The sequence below is a fragment of the Sapajus apella genome, unplaced genomic scaffold, assembly GCF_009761245.1.
Source record: "Sapajus apella isolate SASKATOON/1434 unplaced genomic scaffold, GSC_monkey_1.0 scaffold6, whole genome shotgun sequence".
In the NCBI taxonomy this organism is placed as follows: Eukaryota; Metazoa; Chordata; class Mammalia; order Primates; family Cebidae; genus Sapajus; species Sapajus apella.
In genome coordinates, this window is record NW_022436946.1 from 42,047,208 (window position 1) to 42,074,747 (window position 27,540).

General features: G+C 40.8%; 1 protein-coding gene across 1 annotated transcript in view; it reads right to left on the reverse strand.

Moving 5' to 3' along the window:
- Window positions 1-27,540, reverse strand: part of SOBP (sine oculis binding protein homolog) — a 167,064-nt gene that overhangs the window by 49,901 nt on the left and 89,623 nt on the right. The window contains 1 exon segment of the mRNA XM_032275115.1: window positions 23,640-23,735. Within this exon segment, the coding sequence (XP_032131006.1) occupies window positions 23,640-23,735 (96 nt within the window).

Below are 27,540 nucleotides of genomic sequence, written 5' to 3' on the forward strand. Positions count from 1 at the left end.
CAGTCCCCTCTAATACACCCTCCTCTTCAGGAGCTAGCAATAATTCTGGCCATGAAACGTCTTACAGGAGACAGTCCAGAGAGGTCCCCAGAAAGGAAGACAGCCAGCTCTGCAGCCCTGGGTGGGCTGTCTTGCTCAGGGAGATCCGAGAGAGCTCTGAACTGAATGAGCACTATGGAAAGGGAAGAATCCATCTCATTCCCCTTCTACTCGCAGCTCCTCCCAAGTGCCTGACACTTGATGCATGCTTGATAGAAGTTTGTGGGAGTGCTTGATAGCACTTTGGGAGGCTGAGGCAGGTGGATCACAAGGTCAGGAGTTCGAGACCAGCCTGGCCAAGATGGTAAAACCCCGTCTCTACTAAAAATACAAAAATTAGCCAGGCACGGTGGTGGGCACCTGTAGTCCCAGCTACTCAGGAGGCTGAGGCAGAAGAAACAGTTGAACCTGGGAGGAAGATGTTGCAGTGAGCCACGATTGCGTCATTGTGCTCCACCCTGGGCGACAGAGACTCCATCTCAAAAAAACACACACACACAAAAGAAGTTTGTGTGTCAAATGTTTTCTCAGTTTTCCCCAGAGTTTACAACCTATGTGGCAGTACAGGTGGCCTTCAACTAGTTAAGATGTGACTAAGAAGAGGTGGCTGTATATGAGCTCCTATGAAGTGGGCCCTCTGTGGGTCCCAACTTGGCTTAAGGAAACTGGAGATCTGCATTTATAGTGGGAAGAGCGGGCCTCATAGAACTGGAAATCCTCAGTCAGGAATGGGTTAAAGAGCACCAGATGACGAAGAGCTGGCAACACTTGGGTAGCACTTTAAGATCATGACCCCATTGCCCAGTCTTGACTTAGTGCTTCGCTCTCAGTTTAGTGCTCCCCTAGGGCTAGTGATGGCCTGTGGGGAGTAGGGCTTCATCAGCAGGCCTTCCCGGAACCTCTGTCCTCTTCCTAATATTTAGGGCTCCTTATGCATAATGGAGCTAGGCTGCCAACAGGTTACCCCTTCACCAGGGCTGCCAACACCAATTACTACCTCAGCCTGAAAGCCCCTCAAGATCAGGCAGGAAGTCCTGGGAAATGTATCAGCTACTGACGTGTTAAGTACAGATTCTACACTATGAGTTGACTTAAGACAAAGAATCTCTGCATTGTGGTCCATGACTGTTCTGTAATTTCTCCCTACTATCCACAGACACCAACTCATTCTTGGGATTTGCTCAGAAGTAGCAAGTGTAGCCTAAGGGTTTACAACCTGGGGCTTTTCTTGTCTACAAGAGCTATAATTATAAAGTCCTATCTCCTTCAACAGCCTATACATACCTCTCTGAATAGTGGTCTTCAAATAGTAAGGTGGGGTGGGTACTCAGGGGGGTGCAAAGATCATTCACTGAAGTAGGGGAAGAAAATACTAGAATGACTATAGTTACTGTTAATCATTTCTATTTGTGTGAGAATTTATAATTATATGTAGCTACTACAACAGTAGTACATGTATACAATTTACAAATAAGTAAACAGTGTGGGCAGGTGCTCAAAAAGTATTTCTACTGATGAGGTATGTGATCGAAAACCTGCTGAGATCATGAATCTAAGTGACAGTCTGGCCTCATTTTTACTTACTGAAAGTATCAAATTAGGGTGTCAATAGCTGGGAACATGTTTGATGATACTCCCTAGATTTTTCTTAGGTAGTGGTGGTTCGGGATGGAGGAGTGGTGTTAAAGAATAGATCAAAAGTGGCAGATGTCTCTTGTTTCTATGTCGGGCTAAGGGGCTTTCTAATGCCAAATGGAACAGACTCACTTAATTCCTTCTCCCCAACAGGATGTGATCTGTTCCTCCTTGGGACCCCTCTTTGATACTTTTTACCTTGCTCAAAGCACAGGTCACTATAATTTCTGTTGTCTCTTGAGTTCCTGTCGTATCTGTCCTTAAGGGCAGTCTCTGTCTCTTAACTCATCTCCTGAGGACCTTGCATGTAGCATCAGATGGAGAATACTTGGAAACATAACTGAACCTTTTTAAAAGAGATGTCCATTTCTATAGCCACGGCACTGGGCACTATGCAGCATGCAGCATTTACCTGGCTTTGGATTCCATAATCAGCAAAAGCTAAAAAATAGCTTTTAAACTTGCCATCCTATGTCAGCCTTCCAAATCATTTTTGCCTTATTTTTGAAATTTCGAAAATTGTAATTCATTTCATTTTTAAAGGAAAAGAAAAAAAAGACATTCTAATACCACACAGCTATAAAAGACATCATCTCAGAAAGAAAAGAGAATCCTTCCCAAGAAAGAACAGGGACCTTGCACCTCCACATAAAGTATACATCAAGCACCCCCATTTTTCTCATCTCATTCCTCAAGCCCCAGTCCATACATCACCATTGAGGAACCTCTAAGGTGAGGGGAAAAACACCACACAAATTCCAACCAAATCACTGGCAGCAATGTGCTCTACCGGGTGGTCAAAGGTGAGACAAGCCCAGCTCTGAACAAAACCATGATGTATAAGATAGAAGACGTTTGTCCCACTTCTCCTTCATCCCTCTGTCTCCTCGTTGGTTATCTATCCTTCCTTCAGGACCCTAGTTCCAGACAAATGGAAGTCAAAGTGTCAATCAACATAAGGCTCTTACCTTAGATGGCATTCACAACCCAAAGAAAGTAACCTCTAATAGTGGAATTTTGTGTGAGTGGGTAGCCCATCCTTTCCACTTGAGTAGCCCCCCAAATGACAGCACATTCATGGCTACAAACCAATTTTCTTCTCTCTGGAGCTGGCCCAGTAAAGGGGCCCATAGCTCCAGCAGCCATTAGGATCCTGGACTGACACACAGCATCTCCTACCTGGTAAAGGGCAAAGCTCCATATGGAACCCCATGAAATGCTGATATGGTTAATTCTATATTTGAACTGAAAACAATGTTATAGCCCCCAAATATAATTATACTGATTATATTGCATGTGCATAATCAAGAAATCCTAACCTCAAGCCACATACTGCTCACATGCACACAAAAGGCTGCTGAACTACACATGATCAGCTCTTTCTGAGTTCAGCAGTGTGCATTTTTTCCTATTGCTTATTCAGTTTGATAAGTGCTAGCATATGCTTGCTACAATAGGTACCAGGTGCCAAATGCGTAAGAAAAAGTAGGAGAGAAACTCTTAAATGGAAAAAAATTATATTCATTAACTTAATTTTTTCTGCAACAATGCCAGCATTTGACATCAGCAGCAAAGCACGAGGGGCCAGCTGGAGGCGCACCAGTGTTCCTTGGGAGCTGAATGATAACAGACCAGAATATTTCATGTTGGGCCTGTCCCAGAAATTCCAGGTGGCCGCAGACATGATCCTTTAAGTTACTGTCCACTTCCTGTTGTGCAACAAATTGTCACCAATTGCCTGAAAAGAATCAGGACACATTATCTGACCAGTGTTTGTTCTGCTGTGGGTGGGGTATGGAAGGCAGACTGGGAACTGTAGCTGGAGCCCCAAGTCCTCTCCATGATTTATAGTGGGACAACAGGCGGAACATTTAAAACCAGGTGTCCTGGAAAATGTACAGAAGCCATATCAATAACATCACCCAGAGCACGTCCCTGGGACTGGACTTAGGGTCAAATGTTCACCAGCCCCAGCGCTTTGCTTCACACACCTTCTACCCAGTCCCCTTTCTCAGGGGAGATTCTCTCCCAACAATAGGGGAAACCCAAGGCCAAGGAGCCTACCAGGCACAAAGCTCCCTCACCTGTTCAAGGGAGGGGGTAGCGACAAGCTCAAGTTGGGCATCACTATAGGTGGTTTCTTTGAAGGCAGAGGGTGGAGGCTGGGATGGCCCCTGGCTATCTCTTCCACAGCACACATTCATCTGCCTGCGCAGAGGGAGGCCAGCCAAGCCCAGCCTCCCTGGTTCCTGTAAGCAGAAAGCAAGGTGGGAGGAAGAGAGGATCCCAGTGAGGGTGCTGCCACCCCATCCCCCACCCACACCTTCAATGTAGGAAACCCCTCTTTTTCTTCCAGAAATTAAACAATAGAGCCCAAATTCCAAGCACACAAAGGCAGTCTGGGATTTAGATATCTATGAGCTGCCTCACCTTTTCTCCCTCAGTTGGAGCCCTAAAGCTCGGACATCAAATACCTAGAGGCAGTGAAGTAGGGGCCTGAACTTCCTGGGGAGCTGTGTTCCTTGAATGCGGCATCCTTGCTGCACCCCCACTGCCACCCACCCCCAAGCTGTTCCTTTTTTGTGATTCCAGCAAGACATTCTCTCGGCTGTGGATAAGAAGTCTATCTAGGGGCCAGGCACAGTGGATGACACCTGTAATCCTAGCACTTTGGGAGGCCAAGGTGGGTAGATCACCTGAGGTCAGGAGTTCTAGACCAGCCTGGCCAACATGGTGAAACCCCCTCTTTACTAAAAATACAAAAATTAGCGGGCATTGTGATAGGCGTCTGTAATCCCAGCTACTGGGAAGGCTGAGGCAGGAGAATCGCTTGAACCCAGGAGGCGGAGGCTGCAGTGAGACGAGATCGCACCACTGTACTCCAGCCTGGGAGACAGAATGAGACTCCGTTTCAAAAAAAAAAAAAAAAGAAAACTATCTGATGTACATCATATGTTTCTCAATGGCAATGAAAAAGTTTGAGGTAGGGAGTGTGAATGTGTAGTGGGTGTGTGACCTATATTGATAAGGAGTTCACTGAAGCTGTCCTAAGCTTACAGGGTAAAAATCATCATCCCCTAGCCTAGAGCTTCTCCAACTTCAGTGTGCACAAGAATGCTGTGGCAATACCATTAAAATGCAGCTTGGATTCAGGAGGTCTGGGTGGGACCTGGGATTCTGCATTCTTAACAGAGGCCCATGCAGTGTCCCCACTGCCAGTAAGTGGGCCACATTTTGAACAGTGAGAGGCTACAGACAGCCTGGACAGGAAAGATCAGGCCACGGCCACGAGAGCTGTATGTTGTGAATCTTGAACCAGGGCACAGGGTCTGAGGAAAGGTTTGGGTTTTGTTCACCGAGCCAGAGGCAGTCTGGGGGTCACACTAGGATGCCGAAGATTCATGCTTCGTGGGACATTCTCAGACAACAGAGTGGGTCCCAAACTCAGCTTCTGAGGACACATTGCTGGTAAACTGGATCAGCTGAAGCTACTACTGTACTCAAATCTCTTTTCTCCCAGACCAGTGGAAATCAGTGTTAATGCACTGATTTTGCAAATTTGTTTTCTGCCTACATATTTTCTTTCCTTTAATTAGAAGCCATAATCTCTTGTTAGGATAAGGGCAGTTAAGAGGCTGAGCCCTGAACCCCAGCACATCTTGGGACCCCACTTCAGCTTGCAGGCCCCATGGGGGCTTGGAGATGGGGTTGCCTGGTCTTTAATATTCTGGTACAAGTATCAGCCCTCCTTTGACTTGCACTATTCCCACTGGGACTTTGAAAAAGAGATATTGTAGTATGTATATAATATATGAGAACAAAAGGGAAATGTATCCAGAGAATACAGGAAGCATCAAGGCTGTCTTGTTGATGACTAATCCGTTCAGCATCAGAACTTGAGAGAAATTTGAGCATGGGGGATGAACATGCAGAGTGGAGGGGAGAAGAGGAAGAGGGCTCTGAGCAGGCTGACAGGTGACTGGGACCTGGAGGGAAGGCCAGGGAGAAATTCCAGGGGCCAGATGGCCAAAGAATTTTTATGAACTGAAAAGTCATATTTACTTTTAAAATTTTCATAGTGCTGTGACATAAATGCCCTTCACTAACTTGAATCTTCAGCGAAATTTGCTGCATGTAACATGCATGCATGCACCCATGAAGACACACACACGCCATTGCCTGCTTAGAGATTCAGAGGCTCCAAGGTGCTGACACAATTTCCAGGGTCTGGGTCCAGAAAACTCACCCCGCTTTAGGGCCAACTTGAAGGGTGTTATTATGCCACGTCACTGGGGATACCCTCATAGGCATACTGCAGTAAAGGTCCAGAGACCCTGCCTGTCCCCTGACCTCACCTTAGCTTCCAAAGAGAAGGAGGTGGGAGGGGAGACAGGTAACAAGGCAGGGGGCAAAGGGGATGGGATGTGGGTAGAGGCAGGGTAGGGGCAGAGGTGGGATAGAGGGTGTGGGGTGACTAGGGGGTGGGGGCAGGACCCACTCTTCATAAAACATAAAAGGAGTGGCCATGTCTCTAGAACAGGATGAGCAGTGAAACTAAATTACATCACAAGACAATAACCACAGCATGCATAAACAAGAATTACCCAAACTCACTAGGCAAGGATTTATCTCACAGACCGAAGCTGCTGTATCTGCTAACGAGCATTCACAAATGACAAAACCAACAAGCAAGTGGCAAAGGAATACTCATAGAACACCAGAAATAGTCAATCCTGCTTAGACAGCTTGATTATATATTTGTGAACCTGTTGGCTCTTGTTTAGGACTTTTATTTCATATGTATATTAAAGATGGCAAAAATTACTCTCAGTTCACATCATGGGGATTAAATATGTCAATAATTCACGGCATTCTCAAAAGAGTGGCACCATTTCCAAATGCTGGGCCACCTGAACTCACTTGAAGACCACTGATTTATGAAAACAGACAAAATAGGTGAAATAGAGAAGGCTTTGCAAATCTTGGGACATATGGTCATCACATGATAGCCAAGGTGCCCATGTCTGCGAGTATAATGCCACCAACAAAGAATGCCCACAGTTACAGCCCTGAGTCCCAGCCAGGGAATAAAAAAACTTTCCCATGGAGATCCAATTGCTCACTCCAAAGTTACTTCCTTCCCCTTCATTTACTGAAAATTATTGCAGGGGCTGGGGGTTTGGGTAATTCTAGGTCCCCAAAGCATGACAGGCACCCTCTGAGTCTAGCCCTGCTTTCCCAGAAACTCATGAAGAGACCTCATGGCATCTTACATCTCAGGGAAAAGGGGACTGCTGTGGATATGCCAGTTTAGTGCATCTCTCTGAGCACAGAGGCTTCCTTCATGCCCCCAAAGTACTTTTTGGGGGGCTTCCATTACATGGTACTTTAGCTGCTTTTGAGACAGTTTTCCACTGTGTTTTAAAAGCCAGTCCTGGCATGTCTGTAAACATCAGTTCATATTCCTGGAATAAATCCTTTTTGTGTTCCATCCTACTACCCACAGGGGTACAGATGGCATGTTTTATGTGGCGGCCACTATTTACAATTCAACCCCATGGAGGCCCATGAGATGCCACAAACGTAGCCCACACAGGAAGACAGCCCCTTGGGCAGAGACATTTGTCCCGACAGGCCAGGAATGCCAGGAAAGGACACACCTTGAAAGTACACGGGGTGCCTCTGCCACTGACTCCCATTCTCTGTTCAGGGCATCCCCAGAAGGCACACTGGGAGGCACATTTTGCCCAAGTGTCAGAGGAGTATACATGGCCAGTGGCCATAGCAGAGAAAACAGCACACAAAATGCCCAAAATTGGCTGCAGAGTTTAAAACATCAACAAAGCAAATCCTTCCCGACCAGGAAGGCTTACCACATTCATTTGCATGTTCATGAGCATCTGCTAGCTGAGTATCAATGTATCCTTCTTTCTCTTCTGATGGACAGCCATTAATCACAGCAGATCTGCCCTTGTCAGTACCTCAATAAACGGATAATGGAAGCAGGGATTTTTTTGTTGGGGAAGAGGGAGGGAAGGGGAGAAGAATCACTTTACTCAGAAGAATATTGTGAAGAAGCCCACTGCTGCCTCTGTCTCAGACTAAGTTAGCATTTGCTGAAAATGTCAACAGATTGCTTCTTGAGTTTGAGTTGTGCAGACATCAAAAGCTTATGTTGCTTAAAATCACTTGGTTGGTTTAGGCATTTAGAATGTCTCTATGTAATCTGGATTAAGAGGTTCTTGTTGGGTTTTACTGGTTTAGCATAAATCAGGACATAACTGGAATAGACCCCTTCACATAACTGGAGCCTTTAGGCCATTAATGAAGGAAAATTTGCTCTTTGTTTGTGTTGCATTTTTAGTGGATTCTCCTTCCTTCCTTCTTCCTTTCCTTTCTTTTCTTTCCTTTTTTTTTTTTTTTTTTTTTTTAACACGGCTTAGTTGCTATGCAGAGGCTTAGCGCTCCTGCATGAGGATCAGTTCCAGACTTTGGTTTGATTTGAAACAAGCCAAGCAAATTTGCCTGAATGTGATTTCAAAAGGTTTTCCTATTTTCCTATTTCTCTCATCACGAGATTGAAGGAAGCTGAGAAGCAAGTCACTATTTGAGTTCAAATAAAGCTGGTCTGATTTTCTCAAGTATTTGGTATGATTCAGTAGACATTGTTCAGATAGACAACGCCTGCTCCTCTGAAACACTGCACTAGCTCTCCAATCTGGACTGAGTCTGAGGAAGCTAATTTCAAAAGGCAGATTACTTGTAATTGCAGATGAAATATTTTTCTTCCGTTTTTACTTTTGTTTCAGTCTTTCTTTTACCCATTCTGTATGTCATGTGGACTAGATGTGACTCAAAAAGTTAATGGAAATTGCTCTCATCTTAATTTAGGAAAAAAAGAGAAAGAGAGAGAGCGATGACTGTAATTTGCAGATCTGAGCACAGGTCATTACAGGTGTGTTATAGTAGTGTATTCATGAGCCCCCTGGGACAGGCATGCTGAGCTATCCAATAACTTTTTTAATGTGTAATTACACACCATTGGACTATAATTGATTAATTGAAAAGAGAATGTAGGCAGATGTGAGGGCAAGACTTCTGCTGCTCATTAAATGAATATGTCCTTGCTTCTCTTTAATAAATTAAGTGGAACTACTCAAAAGCAATTAAGTCAGTAGTGAAATTCATTAAATTTTAAGTAATTATTGGTATTAAATTCTACAATAAAATTCAAGACTTTATATAGTTCCATTTCAAAAAGAAGTATGATTATTCTATGGGGTCAATTTAGCAGAATGGGGGTTCCAAAGAAAACTGTATATTGGACCCACTGATATTCTGTGTGGAAATTACACACAGAGAGAAAAAGACACAGAAGGGGGAAGAGGCTCTGGAAGCACTGCCTGCCCTGCTAGACCAGCTAGAGCAAATGTGTCACCTAAATTCAGGAATGTAGTCATGTTTCCAAAGTAATTTCCAAAGTGTTTCTTTCATTTAAAATTCAATCTATTTTCAAAAAGATGACAAACACTTACTTTTAAACCTAACGTCTTGACTACAATATTTGATACCTTCTCTAGTAGCTAAATTCAAACATACACATAAATACGGGGAGTTGAGAACAAATTGGAGAAAATTCTTTCCAGGCCCTACTCTCATATGGAAACAAACCTGGGCCACTGGGGTATGAGGGGAGGACGAGATTGCAGTAGTTCCGAGAGCTGTCAGAGCCCATAGGTGGCTGCCACAGCTTCTGCTTCTATTCATTCTGCCCAAGAAACTCCACAACTCAGAAGTAATGTCAGAGAGAAACTCAGCTGAGCCAATGCTGCCGCATTCCAGACATTCCTGACAACTCCCTAGACACAGGAGAGACCTTGGAGTCTGGGCTGAGTGTGGGAAATTGCCAAGAGAGAGCTGCAACGGTATGGTTTGTCCATTCATTCATACAGTCAATATTTCTTGGGTGTCTAGTCAAAGGCTTTATTAAGATGATTTTATACACATTATATAATTTAACAACATAATTTAATAATATAAAGTAAGTATATAATGATCTTATAAAAACTAGGGGTTGAAATCTGTAAAAATCTAGTTCATTTCATGCTCATCCAAAATGATTTTGTGCCCTGCACACAGTAGGCACCCAATAAAAGCTTGCTAACTGGATAGATGGAATTGATGATGTGGATTTTGTGGTAAACATCATGGTATATAGCACTTGCAAAAAGTTCTCTATTTAATTTATGGAAAGTAATACTTTGGTCAGGATAAACCTAAGAGCAGATGATAATGGCAGCTGAGACTGAAGGAGAGCTGATTCTAAGGCCCTTATGCCCAGACTTCAGCTCCAACCTCAGTGTCCTTAACAGTCCTGTCATTTCTTTCTTGCAATAGAAAACTTAAAATGTAAACCCATGAATTGCGGTCCTTTTTTTAAAAAACAGTAGATTCAACCACACATTTTTTTAAAACTTGTATTTCAAAATCTAAACATAACTTTGCATGGTTAGTTTCATCATCTAAAAGGCAATCCTTGTATTGTCATTGTTTGCAGGGGCTAACACACGAATGAAGTGAGACTCAGTCTCCTAGCGGCAAGGCTGCAGGGCCACTGCATCCTGGAGGCACAGTCACATCACGGGCCCTGTGAGAGGCCCCATGCTGCAGCCTTGAGCAGACACAGCATGTAGGGAGGTATGTGGCTCTTCCCATTCCCGTAGGAGGAAAGGCATTTTACATAGACCCTAATTCCTGTTGGAAGAGAAAAATTCCAATCCTCACACACATTGTAATTTTAGAAAGCATAACTAAAGCTAAAACTAAATTAGACAAAATAGATATATTAAGCTCAGAAAGAAAAAAGCCAGGACAGGGGAAAGACATTAGGTCTCAATTTCTGTTTGCATGTTTTCTTACCATAATAAGCAGCTTATTGTCCCACAGCTCATTTTAATCTTGAACATGACCTTGATAATCTGTGTATGGGCAGCCCACTATTTCAAAGAGGAGCTCTAATCAAGGGGAGATGCTCTTGAGTTTTGACTAAATGACATTTTGCCCATATTCTTGTGGATTTTTGTTTATTTGTTCATTTTTACAACTGAAAAAATTCCAAAATGTATTCCAGACATCTAAGCCAGAAAAAAGGAAAACTGATTTATCAAATCAATAAGTACCTAACTGACATATTCTGAAACTTATCACCATATGAACAAAAAAGATGATCCCAAAAAGTGGGTGGTTATGTTTGTTTTCAAAAGAAAGTCAGGATTTTAAATAGTCAGGTAATTAGAATAATTAAGGAATGTGGGATTTTAAGAAATTTAATTTGGGAGATTAGCAACCTCCTTTTTTTTCTCAAAACTCATCTTATGTTAATCCAATGTTCTACCTTTATAAACCCAGCAAATTAAATAAAATGTTTTTTATTTGATGAAGATCTTGAATATATTTAGGATTATTATTAGATAAATACCAGTTCTCTGTCTAGAGTCCTGTACATGTGCAAAATATAAAGAATAAGCTAAATCCATATGATTGAAAGCTGTATATCATAAGATTCTTCATTTTTAAAAACAAGGACTCAGACTACTCATATGAGTTTTATTTGTTAATATTTCCTTCTCTCTCTTAAAAATTGACTACAAAAGGATTTCTCTTTATTAGTTACATTTTATTGAACACTTACTAAATGACAACCACACTACATATATTATCTCATTTAGCTTTTACAGCAACCTTAAATGGCACATAAGGTTATTCTTTCTGTTTTACAGATGCAAAAACTGACCATCCCAAGGCCACAAAGCCAGTAACCCACATAGCCAGGAAGTGATTCCAGGACATATGCACTAGGTGGTCTCTATGCTGTTTTCAGAGGGAAGGGGTTACTGCATTCCTCGTACTGGAGACTCTATCCACATTTAAGAATCTTTCTTGCATTTTTATAGTTTAAATCATACTGATCCCTGAATCACTCTGGATCACAAATATTTTTAAACTTCAGTTGCTTGCTTCTACTTTGATCTTGTTTTTCCCACTGCACACAACTAGTTACTTAAAACTGTCATCCAAAATCTAAATTTACAGGAAAATTAGCTTGAGATGAAATCTTTGCCAGTTATTTATATTACGATGGTCATAAAAACTTGATGACCAACATTTTTGGACAGTTGTTTGCAGAGTCATTGTCTTGCCTTTCCAGCTGTTATAAGTCTTTGTCCGCCTCACAGCGTGCCTGGACTGTTCTAACCACCTTCTAGAAGTCTCCTTGCTCCCCTCTGCCAACCTATGAAAGCAGTGCTTTCACAATAGTACTTCCTGGCTCAGGTACCTAACAGAGATCCCTGTAGCCAACACACCAAATGTAAAATTAGCTGCTTAGCTGTTACTGTTTTTATTAACTGACCACAACCTACCAAATTAATTTTATTCTCGCCATTCACAAAATGATGCTAGCACAGGCAGTTTCCCAACTGGCCCCCATATGCATGATGCATACCCCCTTCATCATGATTCCACATCTTCTCTTTCTCTGGGATGCCCTTCCATTGCTACCTACCCTCCAAGGGCCAGCCCAACCTTCATCTCCTCCGCAGGCCTATTCCTGATGACTCCAGGCCATCATTTCTTCCCTATCAAATGGCCTTTACTTCCTTATTGCATCCATACATATTTTCATATGTATTTCTATTGTCTAATCACCATGCCACCCCATTTGGCACTTTACTATACACTGGAAGTACACTGTTCATATAAGCATAGTTTGTAAACTTTTTTTTTTAGTTCTCCTTGTCTAGCCCAAATTTGTAAACTTCTTATGAGATGGATGCACATTTTACATCACACTTTGTTTGTACTGCAACACATGACTTTTAAGCCTAGCCCTGGGGAGACAGTAGGTACCTAAAATATACACGTCAATTGAAAGACAAATGTCTTCAAAATGTGGGTCACACCCCCCCCATAACCACCCGCTCTCATGTGAATTCTACTTTTTGAGATGTATCCATGACATTAAACACCCAGACTTTTTTTTAAGGCTTTAAATCTCTATAGATACTGTCTTCATGCACTGTATACAAAAGAATAAATTAGAGCTATAAGAAACAACTCAGACCAAATAAACCAGGGAGAATACATCCCTTGAGAAAAAGTCTTTTTGGTTTGAATTATCAAGACTGGCTGTCTCCACTGATGCAGCTCAATTTTCAACTTGGCTGATCTGATGACAGTCAGAACATTGTTGAAAAATCAAAACGCATGAAAGCTAAGGAAAAATGAAAATAAAAATTCCATTACAACTTAATTTTTCCATGTTATATATTTGTATGTATTCGTATGTAAACATTAAATTAGTATAGAAAAAATACTGCATAAATGTTTGAGATGAGTTAAATGCCATAGACTGATAAATGCTTCAGTAATGCTTTTGTTTATTTTCCTTTTCCTATGTATAAATACCCAAATTTCTACATGGGATATATAAATCTGCCCTCATATATTGTATTTTCTATGTGTATCTACCCAATAATATTGCATCTTTTCAAAATTCAAGCTAGCTGGCAAGTATATAAATATTTCCCTAAGCCAAAAATGGTGTTTCACTGGGAGTATCTCTACACAATTACCAGACAATTTGGAACTTAAAAGCATCACTGACTGAAATAGCTATATAATGAAGGGCCCCAAATATTTCATGTATCTTAGTATCTGAATTCTTTTTATGTGAAAGCCTTATCCTAGCTCATATTCAATATTCAAATATTGCCTCCTTTCCCATCTCAGGTTTTGCCACTTAAAATGTTTATGTGTTTCTTTTTTCCTCCCTGTTCACACAGAGAAATGTATATAGCACATCCTGCTACAATATCACAATCAGGTTAAATTTTCCATTCAAAGGAAACCAAACTAAAACGAGATCAGAACACCAAAAAACAGCAGAGTATTTCACATGGTAAGTCTGAAGCATAACTTTTCCTACACAATTTGATATACTGAATCTGGATTATAAAATTCTAAAGTATAGGTAATATACCTATATGTACTTTGTCTGTTCTGTAGATTGGGTACCTCTCTAAGAGATGGTGGCAGTGGTGGAGATGGATAAGGGCATCCAAATCTATAGAAACATATTTTATCCTAATGAAATCTATAGCTTGTTTTATTGAGAGAGACAGAGAAAGAGTATTGCTCATCTACCAATGTATCTACATGAATTTTCAAGAGAAATATTGATGGATATGCAATCCAAAATAGAACACAAAGCAATTTTCTGGATAATTAAGGTAAAAGTAAAGTTTCTTATTTTAAACCCAGATTATCTGGGGTATGTCTTAATTGATTTAACATTTCACTTTCAAGAATGAACAAGTCCTATCAGCTGCACTGAAGGAAAAGTGAACAGCATTAAAATGCTCAGCCAAGATAGCCAGAGGCCAACCTCCACCCACCTCACCAGTGACTGACGTGCAATCCAGAACCAACTCATAACCATTTCATTTTTACCTGAACTAGAACCAGGAAGATATGTTATTGCATACATTCATTCAACAAATAATTCTTAAGTGTCCACCTCCATGGTTCATTGAATCTATATCACCATTGGTTGTTACAATGCCATTATTTTAATACCACAGGGAAAAAAACCTGGCAATTAAACAATGACAGGTCATCAATTGTAATACATGACTGCCATTTCTGAGATATTAAAATGTTAGGGGGGAAATTGCCTCTCAGAATTCATGAAAAATGGTGTGAGCTAAGCATGGTTCTCAGGGATCCAGCAATGAACAAGAGAGGCAAGGCTCTTGACACACAAAGTTCTCAGCCAGGGTAGACTCATCTGGAATTAAAAGAGATTGGATACTGTTCTCTAGCAAAAGAGTTCCTGGTAGCATGTAGCTCTCCAGAAAGAGGCCAGAAGAGTAGGAAATGTACAAAAAAATACAATTAGGAAAGATGTTTTAAGCCAAAATGCAATGAAATACATTATTTTGAAGAATCTTGTTTTCCTGAACCTGCTCATTTGAAGCTTAACCATGGGCTGCTATTTTTCTTCTTCTCTTTTAAAATTCCCTCTTACCAGTCCTCCCATCTCTAATTTCTTGCCTCTCATATTACTTGCATATGTCACTCTTCTCCACCTCTAATTTTTTTTTAATACTCTTTTCCTTTTTCTCTCAAGAGATTTTCATTAGCTTGTTCTTCTAAACATAAACTAAGCACATGACTGAATATGATTGATATTAGTTCTGGCTGGTTACTGGTACACTTTAATATTGAAAATTGATATCCTATCTGATTTCCTGGTTTTGCTTGATATATGATCTATAATTTCCTTGAAGCCACTGGAGGTGAATTCTCTTTGGTATTTTAGGTAATTGTTCAGTTCTAGTAATTAAAATAATGAAGGAGAATGTGACTGACCCCCATAGGCTACTTTATGGCCAGAAATCTCAAAAGAAATAGATCTATTCATTCTGAGTAATACAACCCTAACAAACCAAAATAGTTCAAGCTTCTTTTAAATGGCCCTAGTGATCCTAAAAAAAATTTTTTTAAAAGCATCAAAATCTATGGCAGTCAGATTTTTAAAAAGACACTTGAATGTTTATATCACATTGAAAAATGTATTTTCTATAGTCTAGAGCTATTCTGTTAATGTCCCAAGTCTACCAAATTAAAAACTACATACCTTGGCTCTGTTCCCCATAATTTATTATGCACTGGAATCTGCAAACATTGCCATGGCTTTCTGAATAAATTGCCCTTCCTCACATTCCCCATAGATGTTCTTTCTGGCTTCAGAATTCTACCAAAGAATTGTTACTACAAAGAAACTAGAAACAGTCTTTCTGAATTAATTTCTTAATCCCTTCACTCTACAACCATAGACTGCACTCCTTCTCTGACCCTGGAATGTAAAAATGTATAAGACCTGGCCCCTACCCTGAGAAGGCAGTTGGCCTGAGCACAGGCATGGGCGTTCGGTCGGAGATGTGGGTCAAGCTCCAGCTCTGTGCCTGCTCACTGAGCCTCCTGCCCTCCCCCAGGGCAAGGAGTATCCCATCTCTGCATTTTAATTTCCCCACTTCTAAAATGGGAACAGCAATATCTACTTAGAAAAGTTACCGTGAGAATAAAGGGCCTTAAAAGGGATCACATCACACGTTCATTGGAAGTACCTCACAAAGGAGGATTTCTTGTCTCCTTCCCTTAGCACAGTAACAGAGGCACACCCATTTGCTTTTTCCTTTGCTTTGCATTCATGTTCTTAGTTGCATATTTTAAGATAAAAAATTTTACTATTAAATGGTTAGGCAGAATGAAGAGGTCTGGCCAGGACCATGTAAAGAGTTTTCTTTGAGTCTTTTTTGTTTTTTAAGCTTAGTGCTAAGAATTATCTTTGTGCTTGTCCTCTTCATTGTTCAAAAGAAAATTTTGTGGGTTTTTCATGCATATGTGCATATGTAAAACTTTCAGGTACACTGTTGCTAGTAAATTTGGCCAAGTAGTAGTCTATGATGTACTGGAAAGCCAGCAACCTTGGAATATAAATCATCATAATCATAATCACAGCAACACTGACTGAGTGCCAGTTGTTTACCAAATACTGTTCTAAGCATCTTACAGGTAGTCGTTACTTAGACCTCAGGCCAACCCTGCCGGATAGCTACTAGCGTCCTCATTTCACACACTAGGATGCAGACACACAGAGATTCAGTGATTTGGGCAAGGCTACACAGCCAGTGGGTGGGGTGGAGATTTCTGCATATGGACAAAATAATCTGGCTTAAGAGTCCAAGTTTTTCACTGCAACACAATACCATTTTTTGGAAATTTGAGATTCTGCTCCAAAAAGGTATTCAGATATTGCAGTACTTCATAAGTCAGCAACATTTGCTATGTTGCCAACAAGTATCTCTAGTTCCCTGGTCATAAAAAGGCAAGTGGATAGATGTTCAACCCTTTCTCTGAAGTTCTTTTACCCAAATTAAAATATTACATTTGAGTTTTTATCCAAATAAATTGGGAAGAGATTTCAAGGTGAAGAATAAAGACAAGTATTCCCATCACAGGCCTCAAGATTTTGTTTAAACTAATGCATCCTTCTAGCTCCATTTTATTAATAATAAGACTACTTCATGCCTGTAATCCCAGCACTTTGGGAGGCTGAGGCGGGCAGGTCATGAGGTCAGGAGATTGAGACCATCCTGGACAACATGGTGAAACTCTGTCTCTACTAAAAGTACAAAAATTAGCTGGGTGTGGTGGTGCGCACTTGTAACCCCAGCTACTTGGGAGGCTGGGGAGGAGAATAGCTTGAACCCAGGAGGCGGAGATTGCAGTGAGCCGAGTTCATGCGACTGCACTCCAGCGTGGAGACAGAGTGAGACTCCATCTCAAAAAAAAAAAAAGGACAACTGGTTGTTGAGCTTTTATTACGTGTTAAGTATACTAAGTGCTTTATATACATGAACTCATTGACTGCTCAAAACAACCCTATGAGGTAGACAGGTGCTATATTTATCCTCATTATACTGATGAAGATGCTGAGGCTCAGGAGGGTGAGAAACTTGCCCAGCGTGCACAGCTAGCACATCTGCAGAGAAGGGATTGCGACTCCCACTCCTATCCACCAGACCACAGTGCTTCCCTTGGAGAACACACAGTCTTCCATACCTCCTTCTGGCTCCAAGAATCACTGTGATGGACTGAGTAAGAAGCCAGCACAAAAACCAAACCATTGTACCTCTGACATTTTTATGTATTGGCTCTGAAATGTGAAGGGCAAAGATCCCCCATGCTCTGGAAAGGAGAACCTGCCAAATCAAGACTCCTTCCCACAATAAAGCCCCTATATCAGAGCAGAAGCTGGGTAACTCTAACCCTCCCTCGTGTGGCTTCTCTCTCAAATACGGGCATTACAAAGAGATGTAAATAGGGTTTGCATGCATGGGAGAGGAGGGAAGATGGTCAACTGTGGTCAAGAGGGTCTTTATACAGGAAAAGAGAAAGGACCTGAACTACAAGACCATGGCAGAAATGGGAGCCAAGAGGCTGAAGCGTGAGAGGGAAGCAGCGGACACAGCTGGAGAAGAAGGTGAAACTCCAGCACAGATGGGAACAGAGGAATGCACAGATGAAATATGACTCAAGTGGAATCTATCCCTTCTGCCTATATTAGTCTAGATGGTCTTGCTGGAGAGCATAATTATGCCACCTCTATCAGAACTGCCTCTTGCTTAGTCTAAGATTGTGACTTTTATTTCCAGAAAGTTCTATTTTTCCAAGATACTTTAGGAAACTATAACCACAGACTAAAGGGTTCTGGAATATAGCTGGGGGAAAAAAAATGGTGAGACAGGCCAAGTTTCTCTAGACAGCAGCCAGTCCCTGGGATTTTCTGGTCATTTTACACCTGTAGAGCTATTGCAGTAACTATTGCAGTAAACTGGTACACAGTATACAATGTATGCATACATCATACATACATGTTTTCTTTGATGTGATGTGAGTTCTAGTGTGTCATCATGATTTTAATTTTTAGTGCCTGTGCTGCTCTGCTGTAACATCAAAGCAATAGTATGTAAATTCATGTTGAGCTGGGGCATAAAACTGGCTTTCATTAGACCAACAGCATTAAGGGGAGGTCTTTGGTCAATTGCACCTATTCTGAGACGCCTACTAAGTTTCAATGAAATGGGGCAGTTTCTATCACCTTTCAGGGGTTCATGTTATAGCTTCATGATCTAGCAGAAAAGTTCTAGCAATGGCTAATATATGGCAGCCATCCAAAATTTCCCCTCACTACTGTGAGAGGCTAACATGTACTGGTGAGTTGGGCTGGGTTACAAAGACATCCGATCTTATTTTCAAATAAATACACTTGGAACCAGGAGCCTGAGAGTAAAGAAAGTTAAAGTCATCACTGGCACCTTAAAAGCTTTTAAAACTGGGTGTGATTGGCCTAGCTTTACCAAGTTGTATTGAGCAGGGAAAGAAAAGCACAATATGTAACCAAGGGTCATTTGTTTTATGTATGTGTTGTCCCAAAGCTCCAATTCCAAATTTAATCAGTATCAATGGATTCTTTTTAGCCAGAGAAGAGGGATCCTGAAGATTTTACCAAAAAAAACTCCAAAACACCAAAAAACCAAATGTGTCCCTCACAAAAGCACATATACTTCAGAATAGTACAGCAAAGAAAAAAAAAAAAAAAAAAGGTGGGGAGGGGGAGGGGGTGTGGGAAAGGAAAATGAAGCATGATTAGTCCTGAGTTGATAATTGTTGAAGCTAGGTAAAAGATATATGGGGTTCATTATATGACTCCCACTACTTTAATTTTGTATACTTAGAAATTTTCCATAATAATGCTTTTAGTCCACAGACATGCTAGGAATTCCCATGAAGGAGAATTACTAAAATCCAGACTTGATAGGATGGTGTCAGTTATTGAGACCCCTGCAGGTGGGACCGCCTGCCTGTTCACCCCTTAGCCTTCGGGTACTCTACGCTCGGCCAGTCTAGATACTGACCAGAGTGTGGTGCACCTGGCCCATACTTTCCCACCTTCATGCCTGTGCTATTTTCCTCTGTTGGGAACACTCCCTTCCCTTACACTTCCTGCCAACTCTCCAAATCTAACCCATGTAAGGCCTGGATCAAAAGTATCCTCCCTTGTTAAGTCTTTAATGACTGCATACAGAAATAATCTCTTCCTCCTCTGTACTCCAAGAACTTTCCTAGTGCTCTTTTGGGGCACAGCTCACTGTGTAATAACAATCATGACTATAAGAAGATGATAGTAACAGCAGCTAATATGTACCGAGTGCTTACTATGTGCTTGGCTCTTTAAATACATCATCATTTTCTATCCTGACGATATGTTCTGAGGTTATTTCCTTTTATTATCACATTTTACAAAAGATCTGAAGCCCAGAGAGGTCCAAAGGAGTGCAACGGGAATCCAAGGTGTGATGTGATATCAGATATGTTACAATAAATGTTACACCTTTGTGCCTATGATCCTTAGCTGTACCACCAGGATGACAGGGTCTACCTGGGGCAAGACCTGAGAGCTCACATTTTTTCTGACAATGATACCATATGCGCCTTATTTCTCCTACTGAATTACATGCTCCTTCTGGAAAGGGGCTGTGTCATTTTCTATGTTGTGTCCCTGCTTGCAATGCCTTGTACATAGAAGGTGCTCAATAATGTCATGTTTATTGAACACTGGATTAGCTTTGGGTATTTCTACTGCCTAAGGACTGCATGCAACTCTTATAATCCACCTGTCTAGGTCCACAAGGAAATGAGATGGAAAAATCAGCCCACAGAAAGACAGCATAAGCATCTCTTCTTCTCATCATTTCTGATCACACAGCCACAAAACTAAAATAGTTTCATATTCTCCCTACAATGGCACTGTAAGTGACCAGGAAGAATTCTTCCCTGCTGCTATTTTTATTTCACCTCCTAGCTGTAAACTCCCTCCTTTTCCCTTTGCAAAACCCTCACCCCTAACAGCCTGAGGAAAAGCCAAAGGGATTCAGACGTTGTCTAGGTGATGACTCAGGAATCTGGAACTGAGGGAGACAGGCTGATTTTACCCCCCTGAGTTTCCTTTCTCTTAGTTCCCCTTGCAAACTTCCTAAGCCTGGCTTTTTTCCAACCAAATAATACTCCATTGGTTGCTGTTATTCTTTGGTTATATTTTGACCTTCTTCCTGAACACAGGGATGTTCTCTGGATTGGTCTTATGAAAACTTGGAGAGAAGGCTAGGAAGTCTTCCATTCCTTCTCAAAACCCTCTCAACGTTCCTCCTCTTCTCACTACAGGTCTTTCCCCTCCAATGACCCAGCTTATGCTATATTTCTGCAAGGTCTTACTCTCAGTAGGCTTTCAAAAACTGAGAAAGTCATGGCTGAGGAGAAAGAGCGAGCTCATAACATGCTTATGGTCCTCCTCATTCTAGCTCTGAACACGCCTCTCACCAGAGATAAAAGCATTTGAATTTAGGAAAGCCTTCCAGTCCCAGAAGAAACGGGAGGTAATGATGAAGGGACCAAGAATGGAGTTGGAATTTGGGGCAAGGGCTAGTCTCACCCATGGTTGGCTCTAAATGTTCCCTTTTCTGGGCTCTTGTAAACCAGGTTGCTATAGTGTTAACATGATGTAAATTTCCTACATTTTCTTTTATTGAAAGCCGTCTTCTTTAGTCATAAACTTAGATAAGCCAGCAAAATGCCCGTGTGTGTGCACATGTGCGTGCATGGGTGCAAATGTGTATGCCTATCTATGAAGAGGTAGGTGGGGCCACACTGAATTGTGACATATCAAATAGTACTCATTTTATCTCATGTCACTCATCTTGACAGCCTTTCATTTTCAAAATTAATAAAAAGCATAAGGAAACTGCTACACAATTACCAACTAAAGGATCTTGGCCACAAAGCTAAATATCTAGTCATCTGTGTTGTACATTAAGTGTGAAGGCACATATCACAGTTTGGGATTTAAATGGAAAAATCAATACCCTGCAGGAAATCTACAGTTGCATAGCAGATTTTTCTATCAGCCAATGCTTTCTTTGTCAGTGCCTTCTGATTACACATACTTGTGTATTCCAGGCATCGATTTTGCTTTGCTTTTGTTTAAGTTACTTAATATTCCTCCCTCTTCCAAGAAGCAGGCATGTGGGGGCGGGGAGCAGGCAGAGACATTATAGAGAGTCAGTAATAAAGTCAAGACAATGTCCCGTCTACCTGGCCAGGGCGCTTTCTGTCAGTGCCTGTGGCGCAGAGGACTAGTCATCCGGCCACATGCTCCTGATTCTGGGGACCTGGAAGCACCCTGTGCCCTCAATACTTTCTCCTCCCAGAGCTCCCACGCTTTCTAAACTGGCTATTGCTCTTGCAGCAATCCATGCAAGAACATGGTAGAACCACCCTTCAGCTAAAAAAGCACTTTGGAGTGGAGCTTGCAATCTTCTCTGACAGATTCTTTAAAAATCTGCTCTAAGCTGCACTAAGAAAACTCCAAGGATTTCCTATTTCTCTCTTATGAATGAACAAGTCTTTTTCACATAGAGGCATAACTTCTCAGGGCTTCATAACCAGCCAAACACCATCACTTTTCTTACAGCTGAAAAAAATTAAATTTCTCCTTGGAGAAATAAGCTTACTTATGTTTTATTTTGATTCTCCTTTTTCTTTTATCACAGGAAAGTATACTGACCAAAATAAAACATTTCTAACAGTGACTAGAAGGACGAAGATTGTACCAAATTGCTCAAAACTACTGCCAACACAACAATGTGTTCAAGCACAGCAATGACAAAACATCTATTTTCTCCAAAGATAGCTAAAAAAGACGTTCACATACATGTTTTGCTTCCTCCAGTATAAACTGACCACAACCAGGACTCAAGCATGTTCATTTTTCCAACAAATAGACAAAAATTAAATATGGCATGTTACTTTTACCAATTTCTCTAAAAAGAAGTAAGCTACCCCAAAGCATTCTGATACCAAAACACAGCATAATGGCCTCTGTGGTCTTCTGCTGAACAGTCATAGTTACAGAGACAAACATTAAAACTGAAATGAACAAAAAGGGTCTCCTGAGAATAGGTAATGCTAGCAGTACTGGAAGTTTAAGAGTCCTAAGATAAACTATAAAGTAAGTTAAATTTTCAGGAAAAAATTACATTTATAAGCAGCAAATATGCCTGTGGGTTTGTTGGTCAGGGGACTACACACACAGAATGAGAAGTGCAACTGTAGCTATGCAGACTGTAGAGGGAAGGAGGTTCTTGCTGTCAACATGCAGCTACTGAGGCTAGAATGGGTAAGAACTGTATTTTTGTCTCTCCTCCTGCTCTTTGGACACTTTGTTTTTAATGAACAGTTGGTATCAGAGCTAAATCCAAAGACTGTTACATGTGGGATTTCCTAATGCAGAGACCTGGCAGAGCTGTACTATATTCGGCCAAAAAACTAAACAGAAATTAGACTACCTCAAAATGTAACAACTGAGCATCCTCATTCTCTTTCAGTGTTTTCATTTAGTTGGAGCAAATGTTTTGCTTTAATGCAACTGAACAAAAAAGAACATTTAGGGACAATATAGCTAGATCCCTCATAAAGCTTCATTTTCAAAAGGACTGTTTGAATCTCTAAATAAATGACAATTCATTCTCTGTTTACTTTAGGTAAACAGAAAATGCATTGCAGAGCACTCATTTTCAAAAGCTAATCAAGAACATTAGGTCCCAACAGATTCATTTAATAGAAATATAATAGGCATTCCTGCTTGCTTTTCATCTTGTCTGGCTGTAAATGTTAAAATGAACAGCAAATTAACCCTGCATTGGAACAGAGTCTCAGTGTCACAGCTGATATCCTCTCTCTCACGACTTGTAAACATCCCCGCACCCTGTCACTGCTTTGACTCCTTCTGCATAGGAGAGACGATTAAGTTTGGCAAGAGAGTGGAGGAATACTTGAATTCTAAAGGGAGTACTGCGTGTCAACTCTGCTATCTTCCCTAGCAGAACAAAATATTACCATGTTGTCTCCTAAAATAGTGTACAATGAGGACGTAGGAGGAGGGGTGAGGGTGAGGTTGTTTTTTCCCGAGCTACATATATCAACTGTCTTTCTCTATATTTTTAACTTTACTAGCCATTCTCCAAGTGGCTGCTTATAAACTACTAAACAAAACAAGCTAATAAAGACAGGGCCATTCAAGCTCTATAACCAGATATAAAAGATTTGCAAACAATTTGAGATCTTATAATTAATATTCAGTGATATCAGAATTAGCATTTAGAAATCTATACAGAAAACTATAATATTTCATAAATTATGTAATCATGAACAAACCCTTTCAAAAACTGTTTTCACTGTGCTAAAGTAACATTCTAGACTTGTTGTAAGTATGTTATTCTTACAAGTAGTTCGCAGTTATTCTTGAAGGCAAGCCTTGGAGTTTCCTTAGCATAGTGCTGCTGGGGAAAATTTTCAGCATGTCCATCTTCATCTCTAGCCTGAAGGGAAATATAATGGCCTATTTAGGGACTTACAAATAATGGAAGAAAAAAAGCTAAAAGCATAACAGCTCAGATCATTAAACAAACGGGAATCCAGAAATAACAACAATATTAAGAAGTTTGTTTAAATACGCAGTACGCCTTTTAGGTATCGAAATTTGGGATTTATTTTTCTTTACATTGTTTAGTTTGAACATGCAAATTCATTGTGGTGTAATATTTAAAACGATATCAAGCAAACCAAGATCAAATAATTTTGTTGGCAATTACCACCACCATAGTTTTCCAGTGCATATTGTTCATTGCACATTTAGGATTATATGACATACATACGTGTTTAAACTTTTTGGCATGCTTAAGCAATCTCTAGATAATGCACTTTTAAAAAATTCTAATAGCAAGGCCATAAGAAAAGCAATCTGCATAATTATATTTTGCATTGTAATACTATTAGAGATAAACTGATTCCCCTCCATTTTTAAATAAAGATCTAAAAGGAGCGATGATCTAGTAAGAACCATAATTCTTCAATCAAATGCAGTAAAAAAATAGATTTAATTTAAAAGCTGCATTAAAAGTTACTGGTTATTTTGATCTACGCTGTTAATTAAGAAAACTGAAGTTTAAATGGAGACATTAACAGAACCCATTAGCAATACCGCTTGCATACAGTCTTCTTTCTAATCTCCACCGGTTTCTGGTTTGGAGTTGGAGAGAAGGGAGAGGTAGGTGAAAGGGGGCGTGTCTGCAGCACACTCATTAAACCGCTCATTTGGGTGACACTTGCACTCCGCTCTGCTCTCATCTCATCTTAGCCCTAACTGCTCTCTCTTTCCTGGCCTCCTGAAATTCACAGCTGAGCTGTCTCCCTCACATATGGCTTGCATATAATTATGCATATTCCATTTTACACTGCATTAAAATGATGAGCTCCTGGCTCCCTGCCAGCTGATTTTTAAAAGCCCCAGCAAAGTAGGAAAAAGGAGAGAAACACAAGGAGAGCCGCACAGGAAGCAGCAGGTAGTTCTGTCTGCTGTCTCTTTAGATAAAATGTATGTCTGGCACCAAGGGAACAGCTGAGAACTACCTGTTGTTATGTATGGATTGAGGGGGCAGAAAACAATGAGCCACAGAGTACTGTGGCAGAGATGACAACGCTTATGTGTTGTTTCTCCTTTAATGGAGCAAAATCTGCCCTGATGAGTGTCACTCAGGGCTCCCTGGCTATACTGGAGCTTGTCATTTTAGAAAGAGATCCTTATTTTGTGCATTTTGGAATGTATTGCTTGTGTTTAATAAAGCTTCTGCTACCTAGCCCAAGGAGGGAACAAGATGGAAGTGCAATGTCATGGTCAGTAATATTTAGGCTATGAGAAGTTTGTGGGAAAAAGAGATTGCTCTGTTTTGGTTCAGTTTTGAGATTTATCAACATCCCTGGGGCTTGGTGCCTTTTTAACTTTTTATTCCTACTAAATCAGACTAAAATAAAAATGAAGTTAAAGGATTGGCTATATGTGACAGAGAAAAAACTGTAACTGTTGTCCATGTCCAGTGTCTATCAAGGCGCTGAGACAAACGATGTTTCTTCTTACTGCATCAGAACAACTTTGCAGCTATGCCAGAGTTTAAGTTAATATAGCTCAAATGGGTCACACTTTAAATCCCAACTGGCAAAGGTAGCAGTGGCGGATATAAAGGAAAGGCAGTTGTAAGAAAACAGGAAGATGCCGATAGGCAGTGACAATATTAGATTCTTTGTAACAAAATGTTAAGCCACTCTATGAGGTACAGGTCTCTTAAAGGCAGAGACCACATCAATTTCATCTTTCTTACTCTGCCATGTCCAGTGCCTTACTTTTAGTTGATATTTAACAAACATTTAAGTGACGGAAAAAACCCATACGTGGATAGTAAGTAGACCCTACCATAAACAACTCTGTAGAAAATGCCACCTCAAAATATGCTAAGCTTGGTAGTAGCTTTATTATATTCCTGATGCACTATGATACATATGCTTGGAAACACACTTTGCATATAGTTTTCAAGGGCTACTATTTACATATGTATGTCTATATTCAATATATATGTATCTTGTATATAAATATTCATAAGGTGGAATGTGTTTATTATGCATGTACTATGTATACACATTCATACACACCAGATGCCTAGGGATATTTTCAACATTAGTGGCAAAAATACATTCATTTCACTTACATGTAAGGTGCACACAATGTTTTTTGTGTGTTTAAAGGACAAAAAAAATCCCTTTATCTAAGATTTGAATGTGCTTTCTCAAAGGGGCTATAGACTTTATCTAAAGCTGCATAATTTATGAGGTTAAATAAAGCAGCAGTGGAAGAGAAAGGAGAGGGGGATTGGAGAGATTAGGATGTAGAGAGAGAAGGCCAAAAACTTGCTTCTGTATTGAACCACTATATTCACCTCTGCACCAAACCTCCATGGCTCTGGGAATGGCCTGCCCTCTAACACCCACCCTGACTCCAGAGTTCAAGAAATTCCATCCTTCAGCCATTTGCTGTGTTTCCCCCACATGCCACAAAAGTGAAAAGCACACAAAGTGCAAGAAGTTCTGGAACCATCACCTTCACGTGTATTTGTGTGTAAACATAAGAACTCATGCACACTTCTCACCTCTGTAATCCTCTTTGCATTGTGAAGTTTTTAATATGCAATTTTAACTTACTATGACAGGAATAAGTGGAATTCAGTGCATTCATCTAAGGCAGGAATTCTCTACCCCAGCTGCATATTAGAATCCTTTGGGGTGGTTTTTTTTCTTTGGCTTATTATACTGGTGTCTTACCCCCTTCTCTTTCTAAGACTCTGCTTTAATTGAGGCCTGGACACAGGTGGGTTTTTTTATAGAAAGCTCTCAGGTGATTGTAATGAACCAAGGAAGGGCGAGAACTGCTGATCTGAGTGCCTACAGCTATTAAGGGGAGGCCCTTGGCATAGCTGCCAGAATGTTCTCTAACCAGGTCCCAGGCCCACTGGAGTGAACCACTGAGCTATGAGGGGGGTATATGCAGGTCGAACAATCCAGATTCAAAAATCTGAAATCCAACATGCCCCAAAACACAAAGCTTTTTGAATGCCAACATGATGCTCAAAGGAAATGTTCATTGGAGCACTTCATGTTTTGAATTTTCAGATTTAGGATGCTCAACCAGTAAGTATATACAACGCAAACATTCCAAAATCCCAAACAGTTCTGGTCCCCAGCATTTTGGATAAGAACACTTAACCTCTAGGAGGTAGTACCTGTGGTACATCTTACCCTAAATATTCAAAAAACCCTGGGCAACATAGGGAGACCGTGTCTCTACCAAAATAAAACCAAAAATATTAGCCAGGTGTGGTGGCATGCACCTGTAGTCACAGTTACTCGGGAGGCTGAGGGAGGAGGATTGCTTGAGCCCAGCAATTCAAGGTTACAGTAAGCTATGATCACGCCACTGCACTCCAGCATGGGCAACAGAACAAGACCCTGTCTCAAAAAAAGAAAAAAGATTTAAGAGATTACACAATTAGTTGCTTGTGCGCAAAAATTATCATTATTTGTTTGCTTGTTTCTTAGTTTCTGGAATGACTAATGATCTTGGAAGAACCACTTCATCAAAAAGGCTTTCCAAACCTCTCTGTCCAAGGCAAGTATCTTCACTGTGGCCTTTCTTAGACTCAATATGGTTGCAACCTTGGAATCACTGGTGTGATTTTTGTCTCCCCCACTAGCCTGCAAGCTTCCTAAAGGCAAGAACAATGTCTGGTCTCCCACCAC